At 35.4% G+C, this 18,240-nt stretch overlaps 1 protein-coding gene across 4 annotated transcripts in view; it reads right to left on the reverse strand.

Annotated features, from left to right (window-relative positions):
- The window catches only part of unc5a (unc-5 netrin receptor A), a 236,850-nt gene that overhangs the window by 11,742 nt on the left and 206,868 nt on the right, over positions 1-18,240 (reverse strand). For all 4 annotated transcript variants that reach the window (XM_051127773.1, XM_051127772.1, XM_051127771.1 and 1 more), the window contains 2 exons: positions 15,275-15,508; positions 891-1,040 (listed from right to left, as the gene is read on the reverse strand). In XM_051127773.1, coding sequence (XP_050983730.1) covers positions 891-1,040; positions 15,275-15,508 — 384 coding nt within the window. The remainder of the gene's footprint in view (positions 1-890; positions 1,041-15,274; positions 15,509-18,240) is intronic.

Raw genomic sequence — 18,240 nt, forward strand, 5'->3', positions numbered from 1 at the left:
ATAACTCATTTTTTGCCTTTGCATGGCAGAATTGGTCCCAGACATAAAAATTTATTTTAAATTTCACCAAGCTGATTACTCACTAAAAACTCTCATAGATTATGTTTTCATGCTTTTTTATTTTGTTTATTCAGACTGATTCGGGAATGCCCTCAAACACAAGGGGCAGGATTTATCGCATGGACCAATCACAGCCATTCATAACCAGTCATATCCAACCATATCTCATGTGACTTTCCCCCATTTATTCTCAATTACCCCCCCCCCAGCAAACCCACAGCATGCTTCTGTTGTCTGTTAAAACTCAGTTGGCTCAGGGGAGGCAAGAGAGTGTCATTGTTCGACAAGGCTTATGTAGAAAAACGAGTGATTTATACACTTTTTAATGTTATATTTTTGTAATATTGCCATTGTTTTACTTTGCTACTATGATTTCTTTCTTATCCAACACCTAACGCCCCTGATTTATACATAAGACATGCCTTCACTTTTATAAACTCTTAAGAGCTGTGTTTGTGATGTTTAAGTTAGGGAAGGCATAACACAAGAAAAGTTGTCTAAAAATGTGATTTATTTTTGTAGTTCTGCTAGGTGCCTATTCCATTATTAACTATTTCAAGTGTGAAAAGCCTCTTAATACGTACTTTTTGTAAGTGTGTACATTTTAAAAGAGTAACACCCCAGTGACATCATTTGTACCTCCTTTCTGAGAGTGTATTTATCATCTTTTTATATTTAATGTTTAATGCATTCAATATTTGAGGTTATGGGTTTTGAAAAACCACGAACCCCAAGTATAAGTGATAGCAATAGAGGTGCCCACCGTACCCACAAACCCCAATAATACAAGAAGTGCTGCAAGAAAGAGAAGGTGTTTTATAGAAACCCACCTGATAGCCGGCGAGTAGCTTGCTCCTCCAGTGTGCCTGGGGCATGTCGTGAATCGAGAGGCGCAGGTTGTGGTAGCTGTCTTTGAAGAGCAGGACGTGAGGCTCGTCAATCAGTCGACCTCCCAGCTGTCTTTCCATCTGCATCACCTCCTGTGGAGAAACACGGCACAGCACAGTCGGTCAGGCCGCGGCCCTCGTAACCCGGTTCCGTTTCCCCTACGCTCCTTTAATGTCACGCCAAGGTCACGGCAACTCTGGCGAACGCACTCCAAATCCAAGGGTGCTGCGGTAATGAAGGTTCGAGCTGAGCTATTCGTCAAACGCTCATTGTTCGTGCATCAAAGATCCGCTTAATTTCATTTCTGCGGCTGTGCCAGGAGAAATTTGTACTCGAACGTCTAATGTTTTCGTCTCAGTGGGGTTGGTACGGCAAGGCCATTTGTTGCCATCAGAACGGCCATCTGGAATTAGGTAATAATATCCACGCACATCCTGGCTGATCTATCAATTCTTTTTCAGGGCACATCTCTCATGCGAAAGGAGTGCACAGAGCAGAGGTCTCTGAAAGCCAAAAGACTCCCATCAAAGACCTCGCCTCGCACAGAGGAACTGCAGCTCAAACAACATGATGAATTGGACGCCGAGGTTAGAGGACTGGCAGACCTTCCCAATCAGGACGGCAATCTTTCATAACATTCAAACTTGCTAACAAAACAACAGCACAAAGGTAAGGACTAAAGGAAAACGAAACAGGTGAAGCGTTCCTGAAAAGCGAGCTGCGGTGTGTATAAAAGAAAGCTACTTGAACGAACAGACAACAAATGGAGGAGAGAGACGGGGGGTGTGGTAATTACCATATGTTTGATTCTTTTCTGTGCGAATGTGGATGCACATGAATTGTGTTTGAGAGCGCCTCTAATTAAGATGGAGAATCTCAGTGATTTTTATCTGCACATGGACGATTCAATTTTCTGCACTCTTTACCAAGTATCGGCAGGCCCAGTTTCAATTAAAACCGTATAGAACTTGTTAATTATTCATTTGCAATACCTGCTGTACAAGTACCGTTATCTGCTTAACTACAGTTTCAAAAACAAGTGAGCCTCCCACTCTCTGTTTCTTAAAAGGAGACAATTTCTAAATTTATGTAACCGCCTTTGAGGAAACTTAAAAATAAAATAAAATAAAATAAAATAAAATAAAATAAAATAAAATAAAATAAAATAAAATAAAATAAACACTTTACAGTGAGGTTCCATTATTCCATTATGAACAAACAATGAATAATACATTTATTACAGTATTTATTCATCTTTTTAAAACTTAGTTAATGAAAATAGTCACTCATTGCTAGTTCATGTTAATTCACACTGCATTAACAAATGTTTCTTAAAAGGAGACAGATTTAAGGGAACTGCCTTTGAGGAAACTTTTAAAATAAAATAAAATAAAATAAAATAAAATAAAATAAAATAAAATAAAATAAAATAAAATAAAATAAATAAATAAAATGGTAACAATTTATAATAAGGTTCCGTTATTTAAAATAAAATAATAAAATTAAATAAAATAAAATAAAATAAAATGGAAACAATTTACAATGAGGTTCTGTTATTTAATGTTAGTTAATGTATTAACTAACAAAGAATGAACAATAAATTTATTACAGTATTTATTAATCTTTTTAAAACTTAAAAAGAGTCACTCATGACTCTTAATGAAAATAGTCACTCATTGTTAGTTCATGTTAATTCACAATGCATTAACTGATGTTTCTTAAAAGGAGACAATTTCTAATTTAAGGCAACTTCCTTCAAGGAAACTTATAAAAAATAAATAAATTAATAAATAAATAAATAAAATAAAATGGTAACACTTTAAAATGAGGTTCATTATTTAATGTTAATGTATTTACTAACATGAACAAACAATGAACAATAAATTTATTACAGTATTTATTAATCTTTTTAAAACTTAGTTAATGAAAATAGTCACTCATTGTTGATTCATGGTAATACACACTGCATTAACTAATGTTTCTTAAAAGGAGACAGTTTCTAATTTAAGGCAACTTTCTTCGAGGAAACTTAAAAACTATAAAATAAAATAAAATAAAATAAAATAAAATAAAATAAAATAAAATAAAATAAAATAAAATAAAATGCTAGCACTTTACAATGAGGTTCCATTATTTAATTTTAGTGAATGTATTTACTAACATAAACAAACAATGAACCGCATTAACTTCTTAAAACGAGACAACTTCTAATTTAAGGCAACTGCCTTTGAGAAAACTTAAAAACTATAAAATACAATAAAATAAAATAAAATGGTAACACTTTACAATGGGGTTCCATTATTTAATGTTAGTGAATGAATTAACATGAAGAAACAATGGACAATAAATTTATTACAGTATTTATTCATCTTTTTAAAACTTTGTTAATGAAAATAGTCACTCATTGTTTAGTTCATGGTAATTCACACTGCTTCAACTAATGTTAACAAGCACAACTGATTTTATCTGTCTATCTGTCTATCTATCTATCTATCTATCTATCTATAATTATAATCAAATTTTACTCAAATTTGACTTTTGTTGAGCTTGTCACAATGCATTACATCCACCTTAGAACTATGCCACAACGAAGTATCTTAATATAACGTAAAACTAAAAATTCTAGACATGAGCTGTGTCTCTGGTCTCTGGCATAAAACACGCTTTTATCTTTTTAAAGAACACAAGTGGTTTCATGGGAGATAATGAAAGTAGTTTCAAACATTTTCACTATCGGAGTCGGAAAGTCAAGCTACGGTCTTTCTCTATTAGCAAAGCAAAGATAGAGACATTGACGTCTTTCACAGTTCTTTAGTTCAGCCGTTGAGGTGAATCTTAAGAGAAAAACTGAATAGGTTAGAGGTCAAGGTTTATCTATGCCATTAGGTCGTATGTCAGTCAACGGCTAAACGCACTCCAATCTCTCCTTCACGACAAAAGACACTTTATTTAGACTACAAGCATCTCGTTTTACGTTCTTCTCTTAAATACAATCACTCTATGGGTGGAAATTAGCATTGCAAATTGCTGCTTACGGACTTTGATCCTGATTCTGACCTATCAGCACATCTAGCTGCCTAGTAATGGGAAACACAGAAGAGCATGCCAATTATCCCATTATGAATAACTAAGAGCATGCATACCAATGCAGACACAGTCCAGCCAGTACTACGTATATTAACAAGGCCAGCTCGAAATGATGAGCAGAAACATGTCAGTCTTGGCCCGCCACTGCTGCATCTCAGCCAAGAACTGAGCTTGCCATTTGTGTGTTTGCTTTCAACATATGTCTCAGGCTGAGCGAATATTGGCCCTGTTTACACCCCATTGTCTAGTTAATAAATTGTCACAGAAATTCATTAAAACAATCCAAACATGACTTCTTTCAATAAAAAAAACACTTAATTGCACGCAAAATTGTACTTTAGAAACAATATACCATGCAATATACAAATATAGATATCTGTACACAGTAAAAACATGGTAAAAATTTAATAAATTTTAACCAAACATGTAATAATAATAAAAATAATACATGAAAATAGAAATAATACATAAATAATATATATTTTATATATTACTTATATATAATAAACAAAAAAAAAATGTGTATACGTATATATTGTATGATTGTGATTTGAACTCCTCTAGCACAAATATAACTACTAAAATGTGTTTTTCCCCCCTTTGGTCAAATCTTTTCTTGCCTGGGGCAAAAACTGCCACTTGTTCCCCTTGACAAGAACTGTAGTAATCACAGTAATTTTTTGTACAGAGTCTTTTAAAGTATAAACAAGGAGGCGACAATGTGAAGGTCTTAGGGATGAAGACAAGATGGTGATGACTTAGCCATTTAAAATACTTGGGAATAAAAAGATTTTCTATTCTTTGACAGTGACTAAATGAGAAAAAAAAATCTAGGACGAAGACCACCCTCTGACTTTTTCTTACTCACTGGAAAACTGAGAACCGGAGGGCGAAAAAGAGAGCAAGCGAGCGATATAATACAAAAAAACGAATGGAGAGGAGACAGAGGCAGCTTAACACTGGTGTCTTCGGGTCAGAAGAGTGGTAAGCTTTAGAGAGACAGATAACAGGATTATGGGAAGCATGGCCGCAGTCCTCCGGAGCCCACAAACCCTTCATCCTCACAGGCCTGGACAGCTCCTGTGGTGTGCTGAGCCGGGGCTCTGACGGACTACTGCTGCACTCCATTTGGGAATACAAGAGACTCTTCTATAGTTTATCTCCCCTCGCCGTCTTTGACAGAAGGAGGTTAGATGCTCTGCTACAACTCACAAGCTACAAACGTTTCTCCGCCAAACGCACACAAGCTAAACATTTAAAAGCCGTTCAGGCGAAAGGGCAATGTGTTTACAAAGTTCACAGTGACCCAAACTTCCATTAAGATAAAACACTTAATGTCAACTCTAAGAAGATTGAACCGCAGCGGTCAAAAGTTCACTTTTTTTGCATTTTGCATGTCCTGAACGCACGTCAAAGACTGACACTGAAGAGAAGAAATTGTTGCATGAAGTCGTTATTTTTGCTTTCTTTGTGCACAAAAAGTATTCACGTAGCTTCATAAAATTAAGGTTGAACCACTGATGTCACATGGACTATTTGTACGATGTCCTTACTGCCTTCCGGGCCTTGAACGTGTCAGTTGCTGCTTATGCAGGGTCAGAGAACTCTTGGATTTCATAAAAAAAATCTTAATTTTGTTCTGAAGTTGAACAAAGGTCTTACGGGTTTGGAACGACATGACGGTGAGTAATCAACGACAGAATTTTAATTTTTAGGTGAACTGTCCCTTTAACAAATTAAATAAATAAAGCTAAAAAAGGTGTCATGGCAAGTCATGGAACACAAACCTGTATTCGGTGGAAATAAACTCAATTTTAGTATTTTAGTATGTTTTAGTATGTAGGTTAAAATTCTATAATGTTATGTGGTCACTGCCAAAACATTACTGTCACTACTGAAAACAAGGGATGTTTTGTCAAAAATAAATAAATAAATAAAATTAATTATCAACTAAAAAGTTATAGTGTTTGGTTCAACGTATATTTAGACTAATGAATCCTTAAGTTTGAAATCAGTATGATTAACTTTTTGCCTTTTACAAAGAAAAAATGGATTCAAAATACAACAAATCTAATAAATTACACTCGAAATATTGTTAAAATTGTAATTGTTATTGATTTACCACTAAACATATATATATTTACAAGGCAGATGTAAGCAAAATCTTAATAGGTCAATATAACCCTTCTTATTACATTATATATTATTGTGTTTCAGCAGTGACAAATTTGGGAAGATGACACATATTCTAACGCTTTCTGAAAATACAATAACATGAGAATAAACTGCACAATTACTAGAAAATTGGGGTGTAACGAAACACGGTTTGTCACGGTTCGGTACATACCTCGTTTCGAGGGTCAAGGTTCGATACGATTTCAGAAAAAAAAAAAAAATCTACTATGCTAGGTTTCTTTTCATTTATTTAAAACAGGCAGTAGTATAAATTACTGTTTTTCTCCATCTACATGTGAAAATACTAAATGAATGTCATATATAGGCTATAAAATCTGCAGTACATGTATACATACAAGGAATAAACACTTGAAATATATTTAATTTAGTTAACTGATAGACAAGGGGGAAAAAAGTGTGCGACACGTAACGTAGCCTATATTTGCTGAGTTTCAGTTCAGTTTTGTGACAGAAAGGAAACTCAAATGCCAGAAAGCGACATTCTATTTGTTTTTTGTTTAAGTTGATTTTGCTGGTATGAGGAAAGTTGAAGAAATCACGCCGGCACACACAAACACAAAACATATCAGTTCTAGACTTCTAGCATTGCTAACTTGACAGCGCAGTTGGTATTTTATCAAAATAAAACACAGTGAACCAAACCGGTGAACAAAGTCTATAATTTACATAATAAATAATAGTTTAGCATTTGGATACATCGCAAATATTATCGAATATTTGGATTTGTGCCGAATGAGATGTAGGACAGTTGAGTGCGCAAGCCTTTAAAGTACGTTAACGTTATACTCATTTGTCAGTGACGCGAGACGCGTTCAGAATCAGCACATGGTCACTGTCTAGTGGTTTTTGTTTTCAAGTGCGCAACTCCTGGCATTCACTGTTCTTCTGCTGGCGGTTATCAAACAGAGTTGCATTACTGCGGGCGCCCCCTTCTGGATTGAGGGTGAATTGCCTGTATTCGTTGTAATGCCTCATGCACTGAACGGAGATGCCCGTACCGTGACGGTTCGGTACGAATACATGTATCGTTACACCCCTACTAAAGTGTACCTTGGATATTATACAGTTTGCATATATACAAAATTTGTGGTAAATTCTTTTTTTTTTCCAAGACTTTCCAACTCTGACTTTGCACCACTTCTGTAGAATGGCCTATATAATTGCTTTGGTGATTTGTGTGGTTGTTAAGGTGACTGTTCAGTCACATCAAAAAAGCCCAACAGTTACATGGCCAAGTTTAGTACTTATCTTTAGGGATTTGTACCAAGTCCCAGCCCCTAAGTATGAGCAATGGCAATAATGATGCATGCCTTAATAAATTCCTTTTAGTATATCTATCTCAGAGCTATTCAAATAAAAAGCTATTAAACATGAATGCCGAGCGGGCTCTACCCATTTTGTCCCCACTGGCTTGCCAGTAATAAGGTACAAGAAATAACCATCATACCGTATAAAATCAAAATGAGCCCGGCATAAATTAACAACCACCGAGACAAGTTTGTTACGCAACTTCTTAAATCAGTGAACTAAATAAAAAGGCTTTGATTTTAATGACAGTATCTGCAGCAATAGAAAATTTCTTTCAGTTTTACAACTTAATCTCAACTGTCTCACAGCGCATAAAGATATGAGAGCATAACAAAGTGACTGACGTCGACTAATTTCCGCATGGCGTCTTCCGTGACTTCTCAGCCGTGAGAAAACAGACCTTGCACTTTCTGAGCTGATGAGCAAGTCAGAAAAGTCAGAAAAGAGATGTGAATGATAGAGGCAAACATTTCACAGATGTAAATCATCTAGACATATGTCAGTGCATTTTCTCCAGCTGGTGATGAGGTTATTTTTCTCCTTTCCACCCAACACCTCAAATATTTCTCTCCCTTGCCTCCTCTCTCTGATTAAAAACCAAAAACACGAGCGACGTTCCAAACAAGCATTCCAGAGAGAGATGAATCTGACAAATCAGAGCAACAGTAAGTAACACACAGGCTTTGTTTCGACTGTCTTGTTAAATGTTACGTCAGCGATCAATGCCGTGCAGCATTTTTGCGTGAACGCACGCACATACGCTCAGACGTTAGACGAAAGGTCAAATATGAGAATGCTTGCTCTCCTCTCTCTCTCTATTTGTTTCTAGCCCAGTCAGCAGATAGGAAACACCAGACGTGGCTCCTCAGACATTTGGCTGCTGGGCTGAAAGGTCTGGAGGGAGAAGAGAATATCACACGGGTCTTGATTAAATGTGAACAACATTTGGAAAGAGGCACCAAAGGTCATCGCTCATTCATCTCTGAAACGAGAGGATATTTTACAATCCAATGCTTGGTGACAAGCCAGATAAACCAGTGAACCCAAAACATTCCTCTGCTGGTGCTTCTTTGCAACATGTTAATGCTAGTGCACTACAATCTGGATCGTAGTGGATGCAGACACTGCCAATCTTGCTTTGTTGAAAGGTCAGCTACTACGGTGCGATCACATTACGAATGACAGGGTCAAAGCCTTGGCGTAGCGGTTTGTCCAACACTGAGGCTCAAATAAGGTCAGCATGGCCTAATAAGGTCATGGAGGTCATGTATGTTTGTAAGTACAATGATTAAGCACATCAAAGAAAGTGTTTCTCACAAGTCTTGTAGCTGAGCTTTAGGAAGTGCAGCTATGATGTGTCCAGCAGTAAAACCAGCAGTTCTGAAACAGGCTGCTTTACATTAAATATTTATGTAATTGGTCCCATAAGACTCACAAACATATTGAAAGCATCTTTGCTGAAATGTTACTGACTCCTAAATGCCATACTTGTGATTAAAGACAATGTCATTGTTTTAATGTGGCTTAATTGGGAGATTAAACATTTCTGTTGTTTTAGGCACAAGCAAAGCTTATGACTGAGAAAGAAAGAGTGGAAATGGTAAAGGAGAAAAAGTATTAGTATAGTGTGGTAAGTTCTTAGCTCAACGGAAGAGAGACAACCACCAAAAATAATAGCGGTATCGCTTTCATTTGTGGTGCATTACTGTTTCTCGAAGTAATGTAGTAGCCCTGCGGCAATCAAAATGCAATTAATATTCACCCAAGACAATGGTGGAGAAAGATGCATTAAAAAAAATAACAATGCATCTTTGTCATGACCGACGCTTCTAATGCTATGCTAATTCTAAAATCCTCTTCCGTTATCAGCAACGATTAGCATAATAATTCCATCACAATAAATCAGCCTCACATCTTTGAAGAAAAGTCAATCAGGGACTCAGATGTGGTTCTCAGGGGGTGAAACACCTGTTAGACCACAAACATACTCTACACGAGTTCACAAATGCTTGGCCAATGCATTGCAAGATTGCAAACACATTGCTTAACATGCATTCTTGCATCAGTGTAGCCATAAAAAAGTCATTAATAACAGCAGTTGATCTGAAAGAGAAAACAACCGTAGACCTTTCTCGCTAATGAGCTAAGAATGCAGCGTGCAATGAGTAATAATTTAAACTATTTTGGAATATAATTACATGTGAAACTGTGCAGCTGTATCAAAAAGCAGGGTCCAAAAGTTTTTGATCAATGAGTTAACATGATTTGTTCATGACCTTTCCAGTTGTTCATGATTCCTGTATGAGGAGTTTCATAAATCATTGATGCACAGAGATTTGCCAAAGAACTGATTTAACAAAATGAACACACTCAAATAATTATGAAAACTATAGTTATAGTTATAGTTTAAAGGTCGTTCACACTAAGATTTGTAACTATAAAGAGAGCTGGGTAGTATACTTACAAATTGCAGTGCCGTTAACGATTACAGATTACGTATTTAGTAATCTAATCTAGGTTACTTGTTTTAGGTAATGTAATCAACCAGGTTTCTAACATTGTCTGCAAAAAAAAAAAAAAAAAAAAAATAAATATATATATATATATACATATATATATATATATTAGTTGTCCGTTAACGATTACAGATTACGTAGTTAGTAATCTAATCTAGGTTACTTATTTTAGGTAATCAACCAGGTATCCAAAAGTGTCTATATATTGTCTATATATATATATATATATTTCCTAATCTGCTCTTTGGTCTATTTTTAAGACACCATGAACTTTTGTCACTTTTTCACTTTTGCATATGAAAAATGATATGTATATTTTTGATAGACCTTTTTTTTTGTCTGATTGCATGCTTGCCAGTGTGCAGACAATTTCGCTACCTGGTTGACGCACCTGAGGTCTGGGCTTTTCTTTTTTGAGCACATACTATTTCTACTTGAGGTATTCTGACTACTTTTTTGATTTACATTTAGATTACTTTTTTAATCAAACTTACTTTAAACTTACCATAAAATATACTATTATTGATATAAAAAAGTGGAAAAAGAAAATTATATTATATTTTTTTATATTAACATCATCATATCAAACCAGGGTTTCCTAAACTGGGCATAATGTATAAACTGCACTGGGTTTGTGAGTTGATAAAAAGCTATTAATTAATTAAATCATAAAAATGTAAAATAAGAATTATCTAAACCCTTGAACACTAAAAACATAGAAATCAATGACATGACACAGCTAAAGTCTTCCTTTTTTTTAATTTTTTTTTGTCAGGACTTAATTATTTTTCATACTTGGTATGACACTGGTGTTTTTAGAAAGGGAAAAAAAATTAAATAAAAAAATCAATAAATCAATAAATCAAATTATGAATAATTAAATAATTCAGTCATTGTATGAATAATATGCAATCCATAAAAAAGTTACTGTAATCTGATTATGAGCATTTTTAAATATACGCTAATTACAAGTACTATAGCAGACAATAGACAATCATTTTCTGTTCATTATAAGCTTGCGCACTGTTGTCATTTGCAGCTTTAAATGCTCTAGCTCTCTAAATGGGGATTCAGATTGAATGTCAATGTTTTTAACATTCATCAGCTGAAGTGATTTCAGGGATACTGTTCTTCTGTGTTGTTATTATTATAGTTGTGGGGTTGTTTTTTTATATTTTCATAGTATTTGAATGATTCTTAAAACTTTAAAGTTATAGTTGGCACAAAACTAGAAAAAACTGTTTTTACATTAATCTATTTAGCAAATGCTTTTATTCAAAGCAACTCAAAAATCAAATGCTGTATAAAAAAAACAACATAAATGTTTAGTTTAGTTTGCACTGCAAACCAGTGTGCTTATAATTAAGATAATACATTAAAATAATGTGAAAAAAACAAACAAATGTGCAATATCAAGCAGCAAAACAAGCTGTTTTGTACAGCTAAAGACCAGACCCATAAAACTGACAAATGGCTGCGCCCATTCTTACGCATTTTTACATATTTAAAAATTTAATTTCTAAGTTTAACATTATCTGGCAAAAGCATTCGCATTCAGAGTACATTTTTTGGCTTTAGAAACAAAAACTCTCCCTTTTCATACTGACAAAGATCAGCATAAAGTCCACACGACTCCCCGCTAAACCACTGTGTAAAAAATTGCATATCCTATGAGGCCATTGTGGCTCACCGCAGCAGTCTGTGCATTTTTGAGGGGAGTAAAAATGCAGATAGGGTGAATTCATAGAAAGCAGCACCACACAAGAGCATTGCATGACTGAGTCCGTCCACGTATGAAGGTTCCCCCGGAGCGGCCCACTCCTGATCAAAGGCAAGGTTAGTATGAAAGGAGGTCATGGGTTAAAAAAGCATCTATATTAGCAGCTCAACACCCTGGCTATAGATAAAAGCACATCACACATTCACATTTTTAATCACTAAATAACAGCAACTCCTGTTAAAAAAAAAATAAACAGGGCTTTTTTGGGGGCGCAACAAATCACCACCTCAACACTTCACTTTAAAATGACAGAACAGTCAGTGTTCTTGTGAACCCTTTGGAGAGAATTGAAGGGGAGGTGCTCACACCCATCATTCACTGGAGCACTTCTCATCTTTGCATGGCTAAGAGCTCATTTTAAATAAACCGGGCAAATTCCTGGCATCTCTTTCGTAATCTCTTTCCCCCGACAGCCCACCCTAGTGGGGCCCAGCGGGCAGCTTTGGGTAGGGCAGGTCATCTTTTCTGGCAGCCTCTCAGAGGCTGGAGTGGGCAAAGCAGGGAACGGACCCTCTTACTTTGACAGTGAGAGCCGAGCGGAGCTCAGGGGCCATGGCCAGAGAGTCTCTCCTTTTCATTTACTAATTAAGCATGCAAATGAAATCTTAACAGTCTGCTCAGACGTGCTCCTCGAGGGAGGCTGCTTTGGCATTAGCTCTTGATTATTCCTGATCTGTTAGGAGGGGGAGCAAAAAAAAATAAGTGTGAGCCAGAAGGAACTGAAATAATTTGATTGTCTGATGAAAAAGAAAGAAAAGAGAAAAGAATGCAACACCGGTGACCAACATTTTAGTTTAAACAGCAAGGTCAATCAGCAATTAAATTATGTATAGTTTACCCAACAATGAAAATTCTGTCAACATTTACTCACACTCAAATTGTTAAGAAGTCACATATGACTCTCTCTTTCACACAAAACAAAACATTTAAAGACTCTTACATAAGGATTAGGATTGAGAGAGAAGACAAAATTAGTTAAAGAGCAGGTCATATGGTTTTTAAAGTGTCCTAATATTGTGTTGGAGTCGCCTACAACAGGTATAAATGCATCAGAAAACATTGTAATTTTTTCCAGAATATACATTTATACATAGTCATTTGTCAATGAGTTCGTTCAAATCTGTTTTGAGCATAATGTCTATAAACTCTTCCATAAGCCTGCTTTGCTCTGATTGGTCAGCTGGCCAAGCCTGTTGTGATTGGTACAGAGAGGAGTACTTGAGCAACTTAGTGAGAGCTACCATATGTGTTGCCAAGTCTGCAGTTGTTTTGATGTTGCAGGTTGAAGCACCTCAATAATGTCATATTTAGCTCTTGAAATGAGAATATGTATTATATGTATTATACACCCCCGAACACAATTTTTAGTGGGGGAACCCCCTGGAAACGCGATTGGGCTAATTTTGAGTAGCAATCGGGCGGGTTTTGTTGTGACAACCTGGCAACCCTAACATGCACCTTTATATAAAACAATTATATAGTGCTCCAATCTGTTCTTTATTTTGTTTAACTTATTAATGCAAGCTAATTGTGCCCACAGCTACAGTTTAGCTGCTAAACTGTAAACACTTAACCAAACAACAATGCGGCAAATTTTACAATGATTATAAAGTCTGTGTGCTACACTACATTCTTTATTATTAAACAAAGTAATTAGAACAACGACAGTCTACATTAATCGACACATTCTTACAAAATAGTGGGTTAACAACGAATTATCAAAACTATTTCAGCAAGACAGTATTATTGAGATTTACCTGGAAACCTAGTATTGCACTAGGTATACATCACATATTTGCACAAAAAACTTGATATTTTGAGCACTCAATTGAATATGTACACAATGTATCAATCATACTTACAAGCTGTGGTTCGGAGACGCTTGTTAGTGCAAACAAAGAAGATTAGAAGCCAATGAAGATAAAAGCCAAGAATAGCGAAGCAGTCTGTGGTAAAATGACGAGCACACAACAAAAGGTTTGAATTGTATTGCTGTGGTATCATGGAACAAAATGAAAATTTTAACCACTGATTCTTCACATCATCATCTTTCGGCAATGAAATAAAACATACTTGCTTTCATAGTGCAGAACACAGCGTCTTCTCGGCATGATGTAAACACGGTAGAAGTGTTTGTGGGCAGGTCAGACTGTTCGTAATTTGTGGGCAGACGTGATTATGCTAATGTGTTACTAAGTGACGTAGATCGTTAAGAAGCAGAAGATTTGAAAATATAATGACTCGTTAAGGCGATTCTGAGTCGGCTCTTTTTATTTGAGAGACAGAATATTTATGTTTGATTAATAACTTTCGCAGACTGTTTACATTGAAGGATGAAAAAAATATTTTCGAAACCCCATATGACCTGCTTTTTAAATGCTCTCAGAATGTTCTGGCAAGGTTCTTTCAATGCTATGAACAGTAACATTAATGGAATGTTCATTCAAAGTTATTTGGTGTTCTTAAAATGTTAGCACAAAAACATTTTCTTCTAAAACTTTTTACTTGGACATTTGTCTAACAATCTTTTTTTAGTATGACTACTTGCTTCTGAATGTTTCAGAAATTGTCAAAAATGAAAACTACGGCATGAACTACTCATCCTGAAGCCATCCTAGGTGTATATGACTTTCATCTTTCAGACGAATACAATTAGAGTTATATTAAAAAATGTCCTGGTTCTTCCAAGTTTATAATGGCAGTGAATGGCTGTTGAGATTTTGAAGTCCAGTAAAGTGTATCCATCCATCATAAAAAGTACTCCACACAGCTCCAGGAGGTTAATAAAGGCCTTCTGAAGTGAATCGATGTGTTTGTATAAGAAAAATATCCATATTTACATTTTTATAAACCGTAATCTCTAGCTTCTGCTAACTGTCGTAAGTGCATTCACGAGAGAGTGGCGTTCCAGTGGATAACATAGAGCGCAAGTGAACGCGGTGACGAATGTGGAGGCGCAGTGGAGAGAGCAAGACAAAACACCGGTCACGAATTACAAAACGAGGATTTGTAAAGAAAATTGTCAGAGGATTTTAATATAAGCCAAGAGGAGACTGGTTTTCCTTTGCTGAAAACAAAACCTGGTTCTTGAAAGGTTAACATATTCTCACCAGAGCTTGTGAGTGCTTGTACGACAGTTAGCGGAAGCTAGAGAATGCGCTTATACAACGCATCACTTCACTTCAGAAGGCCTTTGTTTACCTCCGGAGGCATGTGGAGTACTTTTTATCATAGATGGATGCACTTTATTTTGCTTTAAAATCTCAACAGCCATTCACTGTCATTATAAAGCTTGGAAGAGCCAGGACATTTATTTTTATATAACTCCAATTTTATTCGTCTGAAAGAAGAAAGTCATATACACCCAGGATGGCTTGAGGGTGAGTAAATCATGGAGTATTTTTCATTTTTGGATGAACTATCCCTTTAAAGGCCTCACCTTTAGCAGGTCCTGTGTGTCGTCCATGCAGTAGACGCGGATGTTGTACTCGAGCGTGGAGCAGTAGGCGGGAGCAAACAGCAGAAGTTTTAGGCGTTTAGCGGCAGCCATGCTGAGGGACTCCCCGACCAGAGCAAATCGGCCCAGCTGCTCAGTGAACACCCGGCACGTCTCCGCCTCCAGCTGGCAGTAGTACGGCTCCGAAACCACTTCCTCACCAAGCTGAAGTACATCCTGAGGAGCCAATGAGACAATGACACAGGGATCAGAGAGGAGGGCAGAGAGCAGCTGTGTCAGTGGAGTTATTGGAGAGATGGTCAACTCCTGCCCTGAGGATGTTCGGTATCAGATTTTAGATACAGTGAAGTGATCTGGCTGAGCTGAAACTGAAAGATCTGCATAATGAGCTGTGTTCTGTGCTCTAATGAGACACTAATAGCAGGAGTTCATCCTGAATGTTCACACATGGTAGTGCCCATGAAGTGATCAGAGATTCTCGTTCTTCTGCTTACACGCAGGGGACAAATCGTGTGAAATTTCTACAGCTCAGATTTACTTCTTAAGTGAAAATACAAAATGTTAAATACAGGAAAAGGAGCAATTAAAATGAATATAAATAATTAAAAATACATTTTTATGCATTTATTAATTTATTTTTAGAATGTAAAGGGTATTTCTGGATTTTTGCATTTTCTGAATTACATTTGTGTAGCTTTCTGTTACAAAATTCACTGCCACAAAGCTACGTGATGGTATGTATTTTTTAGGTGACTTTACTGGTTCAAGCCTCTGTAATATTCTGATCCCTAGATATATCTTCTGTTGCTGCTTCAATGTACAGTATCATTCAAAAGTTTGGGGTTGGTAGGATTTTTTAAATGTTTTTCAGTCTCTTATGTTCACCAATGTCGCATTTATTTGATCAAAAATACAGTAAAATGCAAAATAACAGTTTTACATTGTATTTTTTATGTCATTTATTTCTGTGATGGCAAAGTTGAATTTTCAGCAGCTATAACTACATTGTTTAATGTTACATGATTCTTCAGAAATCATTTTAATATGCTTAGGTGCTTGAGAGATACTTCTTGTTATAATCAATGTTGAAAACCGTTGCACTGCTTGATATTTTTGTAGAAAGCTTGATTATTTTTTTAAGGTTTATTTGATGAACAGAAGGTTCTAAAGAACAGAAGTTTGATTAATTGAATTCATCTTAATCCAAAAAAAAATAAATAAATAAATAAAAAAAATAAATAAAAAAATATATATAAAATATTGACCTCAACTGATCTCAAATTTTTGAACTTTAAGTTAAATCATTTTTTGGATGTTTATTCAAATTTCACAAAACAAAATAAAAAAATAAAATAAATATATTTAAATTAAATTAAAAAATTGACGTCAACTGATCTCAAATTTTTGAACTTTAAGTTAAATAATTTTTTGGATGTTTATTCAAATTTCCCAAAAATGAAATGAAATAAAATGAAATGAAATAAAATAAAATAAAATAAAACAAAATAAAATAAAATATTGAGCTTAACTGATCTCAAATTTTTGAACTTTAAGTTAAATAATATTTTGGATGTCTACTCAAATTTCACAAAAATGAAATGAAATAAAAAAATAATGAAATAAAATAAAATAAAAAAATAAAATAAAATAAAATAAAACAAAACAAAATAATAAAATAAAATAAAATAAAATAAAATAAAATATTGACCTCAACTGATCCTAAATTTACAAACTTTAAGTTAAATTATTTTTGGGGTGTTTGTTCAAATTTCACATCATTAAATAATCATCTTTTTCCACACTTAATTTAAGCCATATTCAGTAACACTTTACAAAAAGGCTCATTAGTTAACGTTAGTTAAGAAAAAGAAATAAAGAAATAAAGCTTCTACAGCATTTATTAATCTTAGCTAATGTTAATTTCACCATTTACTAATGCATTATTAAAATCACAAGCTGTGTTTGTTAACAGTAGTTAATGCACTGTGAACTAACATGAACAAATAATGAACAGTTTTTATTAACATTAACAAAGATGAATAAATAGTAATAAATGTGTTGTTCATTGTTTGTTCATGTCAGTTAATACTAAATTAAATTAAGTGTTGCTCCATATTCATTACTTCATCCGCTGCAAAGCCACAACCAATCTTACGTCATTTTGCACGCCACTGTTTTGTCTTAATCAATTAGTGCGTTAGACAAGTTTGATGTGCTTCTCTACTAATAACCAGGAGAATAAACTAATTAACAGGTTGCCATGCGCAATACGGAGCCCGTCAGGGCATGGCAAGATAATTACTTTAATTGGACGCAAGAATCCTGACAGACATCAGAGATGCCTTCGAGTGTGCCTCGTATAGGCTAATGCAAAGGAAAAAAAACGTTTTAAAATCAGGAGAAAAGGCATTCTGTCGGAAAACGTGACTCTAGCAAAGGCCAAGGCTATTGTGAGGAAACACGCCGTTTTCTCACCGTCTCCGGTCAGATACAATCACATAATGGCTCCCCAGAGTGGCTTTAATTAGAGAAAAGGCAAGTGGGATATGTGGCGACAGAACCTTCTGCAGGAAGCTCATCAGAAAGATTCCTCGCACACCGTCTCTCTCTTTTTCTCTCGCTCACACCATTATCTAATCAAATACAGAGAGGCGGCCCTACTGTCATGCACCTCGGGATCCAGGCCAGGAAATTACATCCAGCAATCAATAAAATAAGCCACTATCTTCATCAGTGAAATTAGTATTGGCACTAGCCGTTTTCCATTTGACCACAATGAAGTCTGGGTTTTTTTTCCCCATTATCATTTTTTTTTAAATGACTCAGAGAAAAAAAAAAATCATCCCACGGTTCGATAACGACACAGACTATATTTCATTCTCTTCTGCTCGCGTTTTGCTGATCTGCGTCCTCTGGAGAAATTAATTGCTGCGAGTCTGTCTGCCAAG

This window comes from Labeo rohita, chromosome 14 (assembly GCF_022985175.1).
Source record: "Labeo rohita strain BAU-BD-2019 chromosome 14, IGBB_LRoh.1.0, whole genome shotgun sequence".
NCBI classification, from domain to species: Eukaryota; Metazoa; Chordata; class Actinopteri; order Cypriniformes; family Cyprinidae; genus Labeo; species Labeo rohita.